General features: G+C 45.1%; 1 protein-coding gene across 1 annotated transcript in view; it reads left to right on the forward strand.

Moving 5' to 3' along the window:
* Positions 1-19,290, forward strand: part of agbl4 (AGBL carboxypeptidase 4) — a 201,981-nt gene that overhangs the window by 126,394 nt on the left and 56,297 nt on the right. The window contains exon 6 of the mRNA XM_040184981.2: positions 9,690-9,729. Within this exon, the coding sequence (XP_040040915.1) occupies positions 9,690-9,729 (40 nt within the window). The remainder of the gene's footprint in view (positions 1-9,689; positions 9,730-19,290) is intronic.

Here is a 19,290-nt window from a genome sequence, read left to right on the forward strand (position 1 = left end):
AAATGAGATCCTTCAGGAAGAAAACTTTCCAGCCTGTACGCCGTGCACGCGGTATAAATATGATGTGATTGACTGGAACAATTCACAATTGCTACCATAAACAACATTCTCTGATGGATGACGTTTTTTGGTTGAATTCGATCTTACAATTTGACTGATTTGTATGTGGTAACGTTATAAGAGGGATGCTTCTCTGTGTGTGTGCTTGTGTGCACGTGTGCGGATGTCTGTCTATTTGTGGCGGTGTATGTGTGTGCAATGCCTGTGTAGCTGCGTAGATTTGTAAGATTGTGATTTGTGAAAATCATGAGTAAGTACAGCTGTCTGTCTGTGTTTGGATATGCAAAAAAAAAAGGCCCGGGCGGGGGGAAGGGGGGGTATTGTGTGTGCGCACAGACACACACAGACCACAATGCAGCCACCATGGGGGCAACTTGGCATGTAGCCTTTCTTTTGCTGTTCTGTAATGTGATTTGTCCTGACTATTGATACCCCGAAACACCCTCCTCAACCCTCTTGTTATCCCCCACCCACCCCACTTCCAATTTCCACACTAACCCAATTAGCATCTCGTCAATAATGCTCAGCATTTCATTTTGCTGCTTTAATTAACAAATTCAATTTGCCCCGAAACTGCTGTGAAAACAAATTAAAAGCCCGGCAAATTAAAAGCCCCCAGATCAAGCGGATATGGCTAAGGTGATTACAGATGCGTCATTCGACTGTTTGTTATTTGCTTATTTGTTTTATCCCGGGGGAGGAAGGGAGACCTGGCGCGCGATGCTCGGCCACTGTCGTGGGAGGGCGAGCTAGGCCTGGGAAGGAGGAGGTGAGAGAGACGGGAGGTTGGTGTTGGTGCATCACAGCCCGTTAACAAAAAGCACACTGTCTGTTACTCCCGTTACATTCATACTTTACATGCGTGTTCAAGTCATTAGAAATGCGTTGGTAAGAAAAAAAGGTCGGTAAGGATGCCGACCGACGGGATTTTCCCCACATGTTCTTCCTTCTCCTGCTCCTCCCACGAAAGAGCCACTTGGATTCCATCCTGATGGTAGAAAAGTGGACCAGCTGAGCTCTGTCAATGCTGTGCTGTGTCATCAGTTATGTAATCTTCATAACCACACTTAATGTGAAGCCAAGGAGGTGAGTGTGCTGGAAGATGGAATGTCTGCATCGTGTCCATGACCAGTGACTCAGTATATACAGCTGGAGCTGGTAAATAAAGTCATAATCATAATATATCATAATGTAGGATTACAAAATGGAAATGTGAATTTAGATATGGTTCTGACAGTGCAAGAAAAGAAAATTGGAATTTCACCTCAGACAATTTCCTATTCAAACGACTCCAATACAATACTGTACTGAGGCTTCAACCGTACAAACCAATGTTTGATATCGCCGTGACTACAGAATATCCACTCTTATATCCAATCTATGAATTACACCCTAATAATATAATAATCTTCGTTGGTGGGACCTTATCTGATCTCAGCCTAGTTTCAATGTGCTCCTCTCTATCTTATGTGTCTTTTCTCCACCTTGTGCCGTCTGCCTACCTTCCTTCTGTCCACCTGCCTGCTTTTCATCTCAGAACGAATCTGATCGCTCGGTTGTTCGGCCTCGAGATCCCCGGCAATCAGCAGAAAGGCAACACCGCGTAGAAGATCTCATTCTGGCCGCTCTCCCTGTCTCGCTGTATCCCGACACACACGGCTTACACACAAGTAGACCAGCACCACTCAACCCCTTGACCAGCCCAGTTCACACACACACACACACACACACACACCTAATGGAACTGGCTGTAAGCCAGGCTCCTGTGATGGTCAATTCAGCTTTGTTTAGCTCCGATGTTAAATTGATTTTTAGGTTCCAAGTCACAAGGTACTGGCAGCAAGCTGACCCTCCCTGAGAGAGAGAGAGAGAGAGAGAGAGAGAGAGACTGTGCCTCATAACTTTATATCACCGACAGGCTCAGCGCTGCTTGCGAATTTCCCCATGTGAGGTTGTCCTCTTCAAATGGGTGTCCTTTCAACACCGTCCCGCTCCATTTCCTCTGCTTTTGTCTCTTCGTGTCCCAGAACGTCCTCTGTGCTCCGTTCCACTCCTACGATAGGCTGTGATTAGAAGTTACCAGACAGCGCACAGTGCGTCCATCTGGTCCACACATGAACATCTGGATAGGCTCGACATGGTGAGGAGACACAAACATCTCTCGCATCTCGCCGTTTCACTTTGTGCGTTTGTGTTGTTTTGTTTGCCGCAATTGCATTTCAGTGCATCGCACTCAAACTCGTCTCCCCTCCTTTGGCCTCCTCCACCAGCAGCTAATCATCGTCCCGCTTAATTACCAGAAACACAGCGGTCAAGCCGGATCCAGCTTTAAAGGACTATCCGGCACCGCATCCCGATACCTGATTGAACTTGAGCTAAATGGAAAAGTTATGCTGGAGAAAATGCTTTAGTCACACAACATTTTGTTTTATTTATTTTCTAATACGCCTCTCACAGTCTGGTTACTTGAAGATAGCAGGCACATGAATTTGTTTTGGGGGATATCATGAAAAAATGTAAATAACAGGTTGTGAAATATTTAAAAAAAAGTCTGCGAGGTAAGAGAGGAGGATTGTTCCACACATACCCCCCCCCCCACCCCTCGTAGGATCCATACCAGCAATAGACCAATAGGAACATACACTCCTCCTGACCTTCAGCTCCAATTAGGCCCTGAGGAGAGATAGGTGAACTTTCCAACCTTACATCTTGTCTATTGATACTCCAATCGGGTTGGTCTGAAGGTGATTGGCGAGTCAATAGTCACTGTTGACCGGGAGCACGAGTTTCAGTCACAAAACTTTAAAGGTTTGTTGGAAATATCAGAGAGGAGTCCCATGTGGAAGAATCTGTTCCATTTTCTATCTTTTCGCAGTTGATTGAAGACCCTAAACTGAAAATGAAGACTATAAAACCAAGCTGGAGGGCTTCCCAAAGATACAATTTTTTAACACACAGCAGAAGAGACCTCACACTGTGTGAAATGAAACAGCTGCTCTCCTAAACTTGTTGATGAAGGACACCGCAGCTTCTATTTAATCATTTTTTACTGTGATCAAAGACCACTGGTAGACTTGTATTATTCCACTGACAACGGATCAACGTTATCAACGATGACAAGACTTTCTTTGTAAGAACAATCCTAAAGAAAATACTATCACTTTCTAGAGTGGTAAAAAGTAATCTAGTCCAGAAAAGTGTTGCGCATGACGTGTTTAAACTGAGTGATGGTCACACTGCGAAGCTGGAACGACGAGGCCTCGGTCTCTGCTCAGTAGTGCCGTGGCGTTGTCCTGTTTATCTGCCGCTGGGAGGACATTGATCTGCCGTTCGCTGGTAAATACCAGGTCACTACACCTGCACTCCATCAGGCAGGGGTCAATCACAGCCCAAAGGGGGGAATGATGATGGGACAGAGTCTTTCTCTGCGTGTGTGTGTGTGTGTGTGTGTGTGTGTGTGTGTATGAGTGCAATTGTGTGTTTGAGGTATCAAGTATGCTACCACTGTCCTCAAGCCATTGATTAATCTCCAGTGTCAAGATGCTGTCATTGACTCTTCGCCGGGTCACAGAGGAAACTCTCGGCTCAGCAGGAGGTCTTAGGTTACCCGCTCTGGCACGTGCACAATATCTGCAAAGCAAAAGGTAAAATGGCTCCAGCTCTAAAGGCTGTTAATAGCTGCAGCTATTTAAAAGCCAGCTACTTGAAGCCAAACCCACGAATGTGACCAGATAGGTTGCTTCTCACATTCACAGCGGTGTAGTCTTACGCTGGACAACTCCTCTCCTTCATGTAGAACATCAAGGAATGTATTGAATGATTTCCCGGGCCCGGCCTTTACTGACCCACGTTGAGCTGCGCCGCTTTTGCCACCAAGTTATTGCCTTCAACGCAGAAGTTTGAGTATTGGAAAAGAGACAAGTGGGGGCGCTGCGGTCATGCTGCCAAAACCCATGGGGTCCCTGTTCAAAAAGCAGGCGACCTGACAGACTGCCTGTGACAGGAAGCTGGAGGAGAGGCTGCTCTTTTAATTGGTCTTCATGAATATTTAATGAAATTTAAGATGAAATTGAATCATGTTTTTAAAGTGCTCTGGGAAAAAGTTAGCGGCACGGCGGGACTGTCGCTGCTACCGCGCGCATACATTACGCGCACGTTTGACCGCATGTGTCAGCATCAACCACGTGCGTTATCCGCGCGTCCCTGCTGTCGTGCACGTTGTCAGATTACTGCAGTGTCGGAGGGAGAGCAATGACGGCAGCAGCGGGGAGGCCGGTGGGCCCGGTGGCCGCGGCCATCCTCTCCCTTACGCTCAAGAGGAGGCGGCTCTCCGCTCTCACAAGGAATAAATCTTTTATTTGGTTTGCTTGTATTTTTAACCAAGGGCTCTTGGTCACGCAACAAAGCCTGCGCTCCATCCGTCCTCTCAGGGCCACGGCGCACATTACCTGACACTGTCCTTGCACGGCACACAATTCTGACTGCAAGCAGCCTTTTCTATACTAAAATAAATGGTGAATTTCTTTGAGTGGTTCCTGATTTTTGGGGGAAAATGTGTCCGCTGCATTGTTTTTTTCTTCTGGGTTAGGGTTGATTTAAGGGAGCTGTGCATTTTGAACACCTGTGCTCCTCTGACATTATGATTATGTCACTGTTCCCCGTCGGCCAGACAGCCACACCCATACGTACCCTGAAGCGCTCATCCCATTAGCTCATGCTTACCTCACCCCCTCTCTTTGTTACCAAGGGACGATGCAGGAAGGTGATGTGTGTGTGTGTGTGTGTGTGTATGATAGCCTACCATAGCTGTGTGAGAACACACTCTAGTGAAACTGGTGACTCAGATAAGGTGCCAGATGAGGTGGACGGCAGAGATGAGATCACTGGAGGCAGATGGAAGTTGAGTCAGGCTGTTTACGACAATTCTCTCGCTCACCAACCCGACCGCAGTGAGACGGGATGCAGATGCTTGTTTCCTCTTTGTGACCTCATCAGGAGAGCAGAGGGGTAACACCAGGATCACAGCACACATAAAATCATTAATGTAAAGCTGTGATGTCAAAGTTGCATTTCAACAAAAGGCCAGTAACCCAACGTACTCCTATTAAATCAAGTTCATCCCTTAAAGCCACTGTAAACACTATGTTCGTATTGTCAATGGATCACATGTTAACTTGTGTGTCACTTGTAGTGAAGAGCCCACTGAGATTTACTATCCCTCACTGCTGTTTAGCATCTTTCAGCTTGATGGTGTGGTTCCGTTTTTTTTTCAATTGTGGGGTTTGCTTTTGTGCTCACGGTGCCGTTTGCAGCCACAGCAGGCGGCTAGCTTTCAAGAGCTCCTGTACACGGCTGCTCAGCACCAAACATCAGACACAAGTATATAGCAACAACATTTGGTTGCTAAAGAGAGACATCGGAGAGTAAAACAGAGCAAAAAGGAGTTGTTGCCGGACACGAGAATCCAGATGAATGCTAATGTTGTTAATCCTCTTTATTTTATTTATTTATTGGCCATGTGAAAAGACAACTGTTACATGTCAACCTAAAGGTTATATGCTAATGTTATATTTGCAGCTTGTTTTCACCTCCCAGTGACCAGAAGGAATTAAACTGGTTGATACAGTGGTGTACAATTCGCTGTGCCTTTGTGCTAGGCACAATTAATTCGTAAAAAGCTAGTACTACTATTACTACTACTCCTAATAATAACAACTGTATTACACTGCATCGTCTCAAAATAGCCAATCCCACATAATATGATTCGTCCCATCTTATAACATCTTTTCTTTAAGACACCTGGACACCTGGTAGTTGGATGGCGGCTGTGTAATTTGGCCGTATTGGCTTTCAATTAATTTGAAATGAGCTACAAAATGATGACTGGGATTTTAGTTACTCCCCTCTTCCCTCCCCGGTGGCTCTGCCTCTCCTCTCATTCTGCTTCCCAACTTTTTTCCTGTGATAAAAATCAGCAAATATGAAAAGTAAATTCTGGAGGAAATGTTTGCAAATGGGTTTTGGGTAGATTGTGCATTAATATTTGATTTAGTCATAAAATAGGGGTTTAGTGCATAAATGGCTTTTCCATTGCTGTCACTCCGTTTTACCCCCTCGCCTTCTTCTAACCTTCCCACACCGATCACAATGGTAGCATGGCTAATGACCATATTTATACATAATTGAAGACTACAGATTTCTTTAGGGAGATGGTGGTTGTCCAAGTCTCATTGGAGGACTATAGAATATCGGAAAATGATTAATTTTGTAATATTTAAGACAGACGCTGAGCAGTTTATCTTTTAGTCATAACATCAATTGTGCATTAGTTTAAATTCTTTGCAAAATTTAAAAAAAAGTCCACTTACTAAGGTATAAAACTTATGAAGATCTGCTCTCACATAACATCCAAGAATAGAAGCACTGGCTTTCCGCTCAGATATTATGCCTAAATGATGTGACATTGTAGCCATTCTAAGATCATTTGGGACTCCGGTCTGTTGGTCGGCAGCATTGTTCACGGTGCTGCTGCCCCACAGTGCACCCTGGCTGGCTGGACCACCGTGACAGCTGGAGTGGCCGTCACCTCTGGCTCCCAGTTGCTTCCTTGTTTTCTGACCTAATAACACTTCATCTGGCAAGACCAGTCTAGATTCACCTGTGGTAAACATCTGTGTATTTGAGCCAGACGGGTTTTTTTGTGGAGTTCTAAACAAGTGCGGCCTGATGCATCAGGTGATTCCAGCTAAGATCTGTTAAGCTATCAGCCGTGGAACAGTGCGACTTTGGGACACTCAAATACCAAAAGATGCTCACTGGGTAGTCCACCGTGTAATGAACCCCACCGACCTGGCAGCAAACCGATCAATCATTTGATCAATAATGGATACTCAGCCACGGGTTTAATAAACAGTGGGTGTTTGGCCATTATGGTAAGTGAGCGGGTCGGACACACTGAGGCCGGTTTGGCTTCAACCAGGGAGAGATCCTTCAGCTCTTCACGGAGTTTGATAAAGATTAATTCAATCCTATTTTCTGCCCTGAAATGCTTCTGCTAATGTAACTCTCAGTGTCGGATCCCCCCCAAACCCTGACTCTTTGTGTGTGACTGTGTGTGTGTGTGTGTGTGTGTGTGTGTCTCCTCGGGAACACTAAGCACCTCGTCCATGTAAAGGACTAACAAAGGCAGCAGGAAAAGAGAGCCGTGGTTGTGTGCTGTAATTCTCTACCAGAGATTCATTATCTGCGTATAAGTACTGGCAGGCTGAAAGACGCTCACACTTTTCATTTGCTGGTTACAGATAGCGTGTCCATCTGTGTGTGTGTGTGTGTGTGTGTGTAATGAGTTTAGAATGCTGTCGGGTTTAGAGGTGCCTTGGCTTGTTGTGTGCACCTATGTGAGTGTCATCTTCATTACATACATCTACGGTCACACATAATATGAAGTGAGGAATCATTGTTCGGATGATGCTTGAGTAGAAGGCCTGCTCATGAAGTGGAGAGCCAGTAGAGGGTGCTGCACAATCCAAGTGATCCACTTTATCCATTTAGAAAAAGAACGAGACAGATCTGCATTTGTTTTCATACTACTAATTATCCCCAGGTACTGTTGTAGTATCGTTTAATTTTAGTTAATTTATGTAGTATACAGCATCCTTCAGAGAGGTACAAGACATGCAATGACAAACCTAAAAACTGGAAAGCAGATGGCAGAGAAAGATATATACTAACTAGTAACTAAGTAAGTTAACTGATTCACGGTCAGATTTGCCGAAGCCATCTAAATTCCCTTGCAGGGGTAAAGAAACGTGTGGCGTAGTATCCTACAGTGTAGTTGAGGGTGTAATAGTTGCCCTCCCTGTATGTGTGTGTGAGTGGGGGGGTCGAGCCATGCGAGTGTAAATCTGTGTATGGAGGACGCTCAGCTTGTGCTCTTGTTGCTCTGGTGTTGTCACAGTGACATCTACTGCTTACATGTTCGACCACCTCGCCCCCCCCCCCCCCCCCCCACCACCGACACACACAACGCACTAGAGACATTTCTTTACGGGTGTCCATACTGTGCGAGTACATATGCTTCACTCTGCAAAATGAGCCAATAAAGCCTTCGCGTCAAACTAATTATAGCGTGGTCGTGCTCAGGGATCATCTCGTTTCTCTTCTGGCTGCCTGGTGCTGCAGTGACCTTCCCCGGGTCACAAGTATCATTCGCCCCTTTTCGGTACTTGATTGAAGACTCTCCATAAAAAAAACTCTGACACCAGCCTCTTTGCACCGAGTGGTATCGGCGGCGCATTTTGCCACTTATGAAATGTTTTCAGTTTGTCCGTCTCAAGAGATTTCATCGATTCAACACTTGTGTTCCTCTGAGATTGTTTTTTTGCTCACTTGCTTTGCTGCAGTCTGCTACAGTGAAACATTAAAAAACGATTATAACTGAGTATGTGCTTTTTTTTTAAAGCAATTTTACTAGGAAGAAAATAAATATTGCTTATAAATCATGCATTATTCTTTAACTTTAAAGTAACATTCAGCAGTAAAAAATGAATTTACTTTCTCAAAATCACAACACAGGTCCCCCAGATTTTATGGTTATTTAATACTATATTTACCAAGTCAGCAAAAAGTCAATTTACATCTGTTGACCATTTAACATTAAACCCAGAAGAAACTCAAATTCAGCCAATAACTCAAACCAAACATGTCAATACTTTGCTTATTTTTGCTGATTATTTCTCTGAATGAGAGAAGGAAAGAGTAGTCAGAGTAGTAGCACTGCTACTGTGTGTGATATTTTTACATTGTGTATGGCGTGAGCTGGTATTTGAAGTTCTTCTAAGGCGGCGCCCCTTGCTCACATTGTATATTTATTTCAAGTCTCTCTGAGTAGGAACATCTGCTACATATTAAATACAATAAACGAGTACTAGCCCATCACAAAGTCCCACTCCAGGCATCACTGTATGTGAGGAGGGTGTGAGAGTCTCTGCTTATCCCTCTCAGCAACTGGTTAGTGTGGTTTTTGGAATATTAATCGAGTCGGGTCCTAAAAGCCGGCTTTGATCGTGACCTCTCTCACACACACACACACACACACACACACACACACACACACACACACACACACACACACTCACAGAGCAACCCTTCATCCTTTGCTAGGATGTGAAGATATTCTCTCCTGACTGGTGGATGGATGAGGAGTGCCGAGGTGTTGGTTACTGCAGTGCTTAGAAGTCAAGTGTGTGTATTTGTGTGCGTGTGTAGTTGTGTGTGTGTGGGGGGGGCGTTCAGCTGCAGCGGCTCTTCTAGACCCCTTTCGCAGTTGCTGAAGACATCGAGTATAAAATTGCACACTCTTTCAGACACACTTCATCAAAACCCACAAGGTTGTACTTACACGTGCGCGAGTGAGGAAAAAGCTTTTAGATATTGAATGTTGAACTAAACTACACTGTGAAGTTGTTTGGATGAAGTAGCTCAGACTACTTTGTAAAACTGATTCAATATGAAATTGCATAGAAAATACCACTAAGCCATATGTTAACAAAACAAATGGTTTCCATGAGATTTTCTGTTTTAAGACATTTAAGACATTTCTCTTTTTTATCTCTTTTTTTTTTTTTCAGCAACAACGGCGTCTCGATCTGTTAACCATCACCAACACCGGTAAGTCCTTGAGATCACATGACTTCTGACCCGCTGTCCAGCTCTCCACTTTAACTCGCCCACGCCGATGATGTAAAACGGCACTGCGACGCTCCCATCAGAGCTCTTTCCATCTCTTTAATGTGGATTTGACAGAAACACGGCAGTAAAACCCTCAGTGTGTTTCCGTCTAACCCGACACGGGGCGCAAACACAGGCACACACTCCAGAAACTTTAAACCTACATAAATACAGGTCTTGTTTTGACAGCCACTTGCAAACAATATGAAAAAACTGCTGAACTGCATTTCCAAAATGTCGTCATTTACTAAATGTGATCCCCCCGCATGTAGTCTCACAATGTACTGCAACACAATTCCATAATAATCCAATCAACATACATCCAGTATATTTTTCTCTATTTCATTCAAGCATAGCAGCAGTTTTAGCATTTATTCTCATTTATTTAAACATTTTACATATAGGTAGGTACACGGGTATTTCAGTAAAGCAGCTAAATATACGACTTTATCGCTGAGTTAGTGCTTGAGAGAAGACGTATATACCATATATGATACATGGTGGCATATGGTGCCTGAGGTTTGACTGTAAACATGAAGTAGTTCACTCTTATAAATCCTTTCTGTAGAGAGAGGCAGCTGCGAGGACGAGGAATCTGCTGAGATGGAGAGCAAGTAGAAAATTCATAAAACGGGGGAGGAGAAACAGATGGGGATTGTGAGGACACAGAGACCCATATGCCTAAAATATCTGGATGATCTAATATGCTTTGATTAGAATAACGCCCGTGTGATGCTCATGGAGACCGGGTTAATTTAGCGAGTTTATGTTGCAGATGTTTCTTAGGCCCTGAGCAGAGGCAAGACTCTCCCCTGGACAGGCCGACGGTGAGAAATAAAGGGAAGCGAGATGAAGACATGAGGGGAGGATTACAAGTTATATAAACTTATATGCTGACACATGTTTACAACAACTAATTTGGTTTTGTTCCTCGTGGACAAATTCATTCCCTCCAATTTCTCATGTCTTGCAAGTAGCAACATGCTGCCATCACCATGTTTTAGGCCTTTGAAGGCGGAACACGTGGTGGTTTTGTTTTTGACTCACTACAGATGTGGGTTGTGCTCCTCATGCTTTACGGTTGGTATTCTCGATGTGATCTGCTCGGAACAAACTCTTGGGTGGCCCTTCTCTCTCTGCTTCTGATACTCAAACTAGAAACTAAAGGGAAACACATCTTACAAACTACAAAAACAAAGCTGTGTGAAAACTTTAACGCACAATTGAAATGACTATTAATGATTTTGAAAACCTCTAATTTTACTTCAGCAGAAACCGACTTTAATTAAGAACTACATAATATTGTCACTTGTTTACTTACATGGATCATGCGGAGACATCATTGTTATGTTTGAAAGCTCCTAGACTTGACTTTGGATTGTGTGAAATGGCACGACGACCTGATAAATACTGAGTCATGTCTTTTATTTGCCTGCAAAGCTTCGTCTTGGGTGATAATAAAATTCAAACTAAACTGTGACAGTCGCCCTGACATCCCATTCAGGGAATCTTAATACATTCTTTTTTCTCACTTTGCATCTCTTCGAATGAGCTTACAACATGAACTGCCCTACTTTGGGGCTCAGTCTACCTCCATAGAGAGACCCTATGGACTGTAGTAGCTTTCAATTATTTCTCACTGAAAGGTTTCCTCCTTTAAGCAGCGTGGAGCTCACTGTGTGGTGTAAATTATTACAGGTCATTATTCAGGCTGTTGTTGCTGGTGGCCTTGGTGGGTAGTCCCTTATATTCTTAACTTGATCCTGCCCTGCTGCTTATTACTATTCACGGTAGGTGAGTGGACACACACACACACACACACGCAGACTGAACACGGTGAAGGTTATTATGATGGCCGTATGAAGAGCAGGTGAGGTTTTCAGATGAATGACTGATAGGGAAACGCTGGCAGAAGACCTTCTCCTCCCTGCAGATTAAAGGACTTTCCCGTTCCCTCGCTCTCTTTCTCCTTCTCATCCTCCCGCGAGGCTCCTTTCCTTCGGCTGCTTCTCATTCTCCCTTCGCTCATTTGACTTTAGCATCTCTCGTTATCCGCCTGTATTTATTTGCGATGTCATATTATCGCATTGCCCTTTGTTTTCCCCTGTGTTTCTGTATTAAACCCTCCTTTCTCGGTCCGTCATTCACCTCTCTTTGTCTCGTCTTCATAGCCTTGACAGCAGGAGGAATCGCAGGGTGGGAACAAACTAATTGGCTCGAGTGGCTTCGTAACATGCTGTGTGTGCGCGCGCGAGAGAGAGAGAGATTCGATGAGGTTTCTCCCCCCGCTGCTCCGTCGGCCTCGGCCTCTAATGGCGTTCATTAGCCACCCTGAGAAAAGATTCACACTTACACATGTGTTCACACACGTCTAATCGAGCGCACATGTACTCGAGATGAAGGTCTGACGCGAGCACGCAGCGGCCGACGAAAAGCACACGGCATCCCTTTGCTATTTCTTTTCACACGCGCACACACACACACACACACACACACACACACACACACACACACACACACGCACGCACACACGGACCCACTCAAACCTCACTCGGCCCTCTTTAATTGGACACTTGAGCAGCGCACGGCTGCATCTGGCTTCTGTTGAACACAGCCTGACATTTCAGACTGCTGACCTTTCCAGCCCCGCCACAACTAAATAATGATTAGTCCTGGCAACTGTTCCACCGCAGCACAGGTACACGCACACACACATTCACATGAGCACGTACACGTACACACGGGTGCAGGCAGCACAAAACGAAAACAACAAAAACACCTGCACGGAAGGCTTTGTCTTTTCACAGTTAGAAAATGGGGTGCAGACATTGATTGGAGAGGCCGTTGTCGTTCTTTTGCTCTATCGATTAGATTGTCCTTTTCCATATCTGCAGTCAGCACCCAATAATGTGTTGTTCTAAATGAACTCTGCTTGCCTCTGTTTAGTTTCTCCTCTCCCCTTTATGCGCTCTCAGCATTACAGTGAGAAAAAAGGTCAATCATATTCATGAGATCTGGGCAGATTTGAGAGAATGGTTTGTGTGCGTGTGTGTGTGTGTGTGTGTGTGTGTGTGATTACTTGTGAACACACCTTTGGGTTTGTGCACAGATGTGTGTAGCATGTGTGTGTGTGTGTGTGTGTGAAAACTAAAGCAAGAAGCAGCGTGAGGATAACAGGCAGCTCTCTGATCTCCTCTCTCGCTTTCGTCTCTTCCACTTCTCTCGTTGAGTCTCGATTTCACTGCTGTTTCTGTCAGAACAGAACACAAATGCTCTTTATTAGAGCCTTTCTTGCCACAGCTGGTCTTTGTGTTTCCTGCTCTGCTCTCTTCTGAAAAACCCACTGCACATGGGAGGGCAGAGGGTTTTGCACAGCGTGCCGCACGCAATCAAATGCTGCGTCTAAATTTTACATGTGAAATATGTAAATGCACATGCACAATATGGACACATTTGTTAGGTAGGCAGTATTCGGTTTCACGAGTACATTTACTTGTAGTTTTACTTGTAGATTACATGGATTTGTAGGAAGCAGGACACGTGTTGTGCAGATGTAGTCATGATGTGGACATCGTATCTTCTTACCGTAGGCTTCTACTGATGGCTGACAAACGGCTAACGGGGAACATTTCTGATCTATTTCCCACTTTCACCAGCAGAGCGGACACGGGAATGAGGTTTTTCTACTAGAATGACACTTTGCTCAAATTACCAGGAGGAGCAACAGTAAATAAAACGAATACGCCATTTGGAAAATAGGAAGCCGTGGAAATTGGTTTAGCTGTTATTGCAGATTAGCAGTTTAGCCATCAGCAACACGTTTGTTATCAGCCTAACAAAGTTATTATGGTCGACTGAAACCAGACAACACAAACCTCAGACTAAAGATAAGTAGACTACAATTAACATATAAAAAAACATACATTTTTTTTGTATTTTTAGTAAAAGAGAAGTGTGAATTTGGGGTCACAGTTTTCTCTCATTTACATGATGCACCAGCCCGGCCTTCTCTACGCCGCTTAAGAGCTTGCATTTCTCTAAAAGACTAAAGGCAGTATAGTGATATATCATGTGTTTACAGTATGTCTTTTGTTGTTTTGACCGGCATGTGTTTTCCTTGGTCACATTCTACTCTTGAAGTTCTGTCATAGTGTTTTGGTGAATACCACGAATTAAAGTAACTTCTTCCGCATTCCTCCTAACTGAACCCTTTGTGCTCTCGGGAGTTGACCCGAGCAAGGGGGAAAGGTTCCTGCTCGCCCGGCAGGCATGTGGGTGCATACCTGAGCTGATAGAAATCTCTGGGCGGCTCGTGTGCACGATCAGCGCTGCTGACTGGCTGTTGTTCGGGCCGAGGAGCTTCACGGATTCGGTTTTTCAGCGGAGCTCAAGACTTTGCGCCTTTAGGGAGGCAGGCGGGGGGAGCACAGGGAGAGGAAACCGAGACAAACACTGTTTATTTCAAAAGAAAGTGCTGTCAGATGGGCTTTTGTGTAAAGGGACTGTTGTGAAAACAAAACTTCCCATTATTGCACTAATTATATCCTTTCTCTGTACATTTGCATATTTTATCTCCTTCTTCTTCATGTTGGACCGACTTCGCCTCCATTTTGACGCGTTTCAAAAAGAAACATAAAACAGACAAAGAGGGAGATGAAGGATGGATGGGGGGGGTGGGGCTTTATATTGAGTATTTTCCAGTTGATTTCGTTGAAGGCTTCTCAGCAGCGTAGCGAAATAATCAGAATGCAGAACGAGTGTGACAATTCGCCAGACTCCGAGCGATACCAGATAACCAGAAGGCCGGGTCAGCGCAGTATTGAAAACATTTCCAAAATATTTCTCTAGGTTCCACATGCCTGGAGGGGTTCTTTTAATTATTATTAAACATCAAGCATATATTGTTAATTGTTAGGAGTAAATATTCCCTGTGTTGCAGACGAGGTAATTTCACGCACTGAACAAATAGTCAACCGTGTTTCATGTTTCTGCATAATGAAAAAGGGGGAGAGAGAGAGAGAGAGAGAGAGAGAGAGTGCTAAACTCAGAGGACGGTAAATAGAGAAACATAGACTCCGTCTGTCCTTTTTCTAAAAGGGCGATGTGATGAAGGCAGCGAACAGGCTGTGGGCTCTGAGATTATTTCTTTGTCACCAGCAGAGCCACCAGTGCTGCTGTGGAGCAAATCCTCCTAGAGAGGACTGATTGGATTTTTGTTCCAGGGAGCCTTTTGTGTTAGCAGCATAGGGACTAGATAATAGAGGTTGATGCCACTCTGTCTCTGTGTTATGGCTGGTGGATTGAGTTTTTGGACTGTGTGTGTGTGTGTGTCTGTGTGGTCTTTCTAAACAGCCAATATGTTATTCACAACTTTGTGCGTTCTCTTTGCTTCTGGGCCTACAGGATGCTAAATGTTTGTAACAATAGCTGTTACTAGTAGTAGGGCTTTGCCGCCATGCTAAATTGTTGATATGAAAATATTCTGTGCAGGTGTCCGTTGTCAGGAGATATTTATTGCTGCCGTGGTCAAGGTCGTTATCAGCCCTTCCTCGGTGCCTCGGTCCCTCTGTCAGATGCCCGTGTGGAGCGTGTTTGTTTAACGGTTGTGTATATTGAGGACTGTATGTATGAATACATATTTTATACATTATTGATTTCCTTTGGTTTCCTGCTTTTAGTTGCTCTGCTTTCTCTCACGGATCAGCCGTCGGGTTCAGCAGCCTCCGTCTTTCTGCCCCAAGCTTCCACACAGCAGACGCCTGAACCCACGTCCAATAGTCATCATGCCGCCCTGCTGTGTTGTGTGTCTGTGTGAGACACTTTGCACTGACTTTGATTGGGGACCAAAGAATGATACAGATTTTCACACACCCATCACGACTCTCTGCACTTGTCTCTCCGTGGCGGCAGCTCAGAGAGAACAAACGTGTGTCTCAGGCCGCGCTGCGCCGGATCGCCTGATTTGTCTTGACTGTTTCCTCCTCCACAAAACGAACTGTGTCTCAGTATTGACAGAGAGGCAGACCGTGTCTCCGGTTGTCACATCCGCCGGACGGAGGAGACGCAAACGACAGGTTTGAATGGGTTTGGGTCATCATTATTTAGCCCGAAAGGATCAAAATGTGTGTGCATTCCAAAAGAAAATCAGAATGTGTGAGAAATGTGTGTTATAAAATTAAATTAAAATGAGACACAATAAGAACAAGATTAATAAAAGAGCATAATGGAAGAAATACACAAACTGGCGAGTTTTTAAATGGTTTCTCGGACGCACTCGCTGTATTTGTGCTCACCATCAATCCTACGGTAATCCGCAGGAAGGATCCAGCGGTGGATTTTTGAAATCTGTGACCTTGTTTGTCCTTCACTAGCGTCAGACTGGTGGGTCCGTGTAAGGCTCCCCTCCCCACCACCCCTCTATCTGATCCATCACGCCACTACCACGGGTCCCCCCCTTCCCCTCGCCCCTCCCACTATCCCCCCGGCGGGGAGCGAGCTGCTGGGCGGCCTGGGTTTTATCTGCTATTATCTGTCAGACGCTGTGCACCTGTGAGCCCGGCTGCCCCTCTGCATGACGGGCGGCTGCGGTCGCTCGAACAATCCCAGCGGCGCCCCGCTGTCAGCGGCAGCGGCAGTGAGAAGTCCTCTGGCTGCCTCCGTCTCTCTCTGACAGCCACCCCCGGAGGAAAGGGGACGACGAGGAGGGAGGAGGGGGGGAGAAATACCATTAAGATGAGCTGTGTTCGCACAGACCAAAGCCTGCCCACCAGCCATGTGCAGGAGCTCACCTGGATGCCAGATAAGTGGAGATTAGAGGAAGAGACGCTGGAAACGGTATTAGAGGAATAAAAAATGGAAGCCAGCGACAGCTTTGATACTTTTTAGGAATTTTTGTGTGACATTTGATGCCGACTTAGAAAGGGCACAGAGGGAGGACGGTCCGCGCAGCTCTGATTTCACCGCATCTATTGTTCGACTCGCTGTTGCCACTGTATAAATTACAGTTTTGTGAGTTCCCTATCCGGTTAGTGGAGAAATACAGTCTGGTGACAGGGGCAAGATCAATACAGGGCCGCAGTTGGAGGTAGAGCGGCCCTAATGAACTGAATTGACTCGTGCTGAAATCCGATCAGTATTTCTCTGGTGGCCATTATGTTCCTTATGAAGAAGATCAATGTCTCGTGGGTGGATCACTGAGTAAACACAGCATGGTGGCCAGGCCAGTGCTGACACCACTCTAAAAACGTAATGAGGGATTTAGTCACAATAAGGTTTGCTTCTGTGTGTGTGTGTGTGTGTGTTTGTGTGCTCCGTGTTGTCTTTTCCGTCTCTCGCTCTCAGTCAAAGGTCTCTCCTCAGGCCTTGCGGCATTAGTAGCTGATGTGCTGCTTGTATGAGACGGCGCTGTTCATTTCATGGGCTATCACTTTTTAAATTGGTGAATGCCTTCTTCACGGTTGATTAGTAATTCATGCAGAGCTAATTAAGAGGCATAATAAGAGAAAGATCGGTGACGTGCCGCCAACCAAAAATAGGAAAGCGGTTTCACCCCGGACTGTAAACACTTGTGATTGATCGTGGAGGCGCGTTGCCCATAAAAGACGTTAACGCTCCTCCGAATGCGTCATCTCGGAACCAGACACCCATGTCTTCATTTCGCTCGATGCTTTCCTAATCTTGGAGCGTCTTTCCAGAAAGTTGCCTTAATGATCCCTCGGTCCCAGCTGTCTAATGGCTGGCTTCGTCACTTCGCCGGGCCCGTCGTCCGCGTGCTGCTGCTCAGGCTGGCGCCCGCCGCTGCCAGCGACCGTCACGCACACACCTGTACCAGCATCTGTCCATGCTGCAGATTGGCACGGGTACCGGCTTTAGAGTGACTCCCTACGTGCCGTCAAGGCGACGGACACGAGCCTGTAAATTGCAAGATGTCTCCTCGTTTTCTTTCTCTCACTATATTTGTCTGCTACACGTATGTACCTTGCATGCCATGATCGGGGAGGAATAAAGGGGTCGTTTATTGTATCCATGTATCCGTTTGTCAGTGGGAACCTCTTTATGATTCCAGACGCAACGCTGCAATGATGACGTGTGTACCCGCAGTCTAATTCCATCATCAGCATCATTACTGCTATTATCCCGTGTCTCCCTTTAATACAGGCTAATGGATGACCAATAAAGATAGATGAGCCTGGCAGTGTGGAGCTAATAGGGAGGACATGATGTCTGGCTTCTGTCCTGACTCTACACTTTACTCGATCAACTGGCCCCCATAGAACCAAAGCATAGCTAAAATATAATGTTCTTTCAACTCCAATGAATCCCTGCGTCTTCAGCTCATCAGCATGCCGATAGTTTGGGCACACCGTGTCATTTAACTGATATTTAAAGTGTTGTGAAGAAGATAAGTTCTTACTAAATGCATAGTGGCACCGACTCCTCTCTAATTACAAGTGTATAGTCCTTCAACTGTGTGTGTTTATGTGTATTGTAGTGTTTATGTGCATGTGCGAGAGAGAGAGAGAATCAAGAAAATATGATGATACCACATTGTATGTCACTGACAAATGTAAATACATAAAATTGTTGCTACACAAGAAAGCAGCACAAAACAGTGTTTTCAATCAAGTACTGAAGCTAAAGAAGAGCTCAGCTGGGCAGTGATGCAACATAGCATGAGATAATTACGGGGAGGAAAAGCGAGTACATCGGTTAAGTTGTGAGACTTTTGGTGCATTAAAGTAGTTGTCAGGTAGCTGACGTCATGTACAGCACTTCATAAAAACTTCACCATCAGTAATAACATGGCGACAATGCAGGGGATGATTAAATGGAAATAACAGACTGTGGTGAGTTTACAAAAGTATATGTTTAGAGTTTTTCATGGGGTTCTAATGACATTCTCACATACAGAAATGGTTGAGCGCAACGATTATTGTGTCTCCAGGCAGACTCCGATCTTTGGTGCACCGAAACGAAACTTAAGGAGAACGTTTTGGATTGAACCTGGCGCAGTACCGCCGCGCTGTTCCCTGTTCACTTCAAAGACAGAAAGCTCCAGAAACTGAGCAGCACTTGACAAGCCCAGCCACGAGGACATGAGAGCCATCAAGCAGAAGCTTGGATTAGCAGTAATCCTTTGTTAGACTTGTTGAGAAGCTGCTCAAATCTCTTGTCCATCACTCACATTCCTGTTATAGTTTGTGAGGCTCTATCCAGGTATCGGTGCAAAGATGTATAGGAAATGGCCGTGGCACGGCCTTAACAATTGTAATAATATTTAATAAACATGTTGCAAAATGTAGTTTCTGTAAATGTATATGAATGTTCAATTTTGACGTTATGCTTCTTCACAGAAAGGTTAAGCGAGCAAGTCTCACAATCAAGCGTGTGGCTTGGAAGTTGTAAAAAACAAAACCGTCCAAAATGTTGCTCCAATATCTAACATAAAATAACGTATCACGTTCTGGAAGTTACGGCGATTGTTTGTTGGACTCTGGAACT

The sequence above is a fragment of the Gasterosteus aculeatus genome, chromosome 8 (assembly GCF_964276395.1).
Source record: "Gasterosteus aculeatus chromosome 8, fGasAcu3.hap1.1, whole genome shotgun sequence".
NCBI classification, from domain to species: domain Eukaryota; kingdom Metazoa; phylum Chordata; class Actinopteri; order Perciformes; family Gasterosteidae; genus Gasterosteus; species Gasterosteus aculeatus.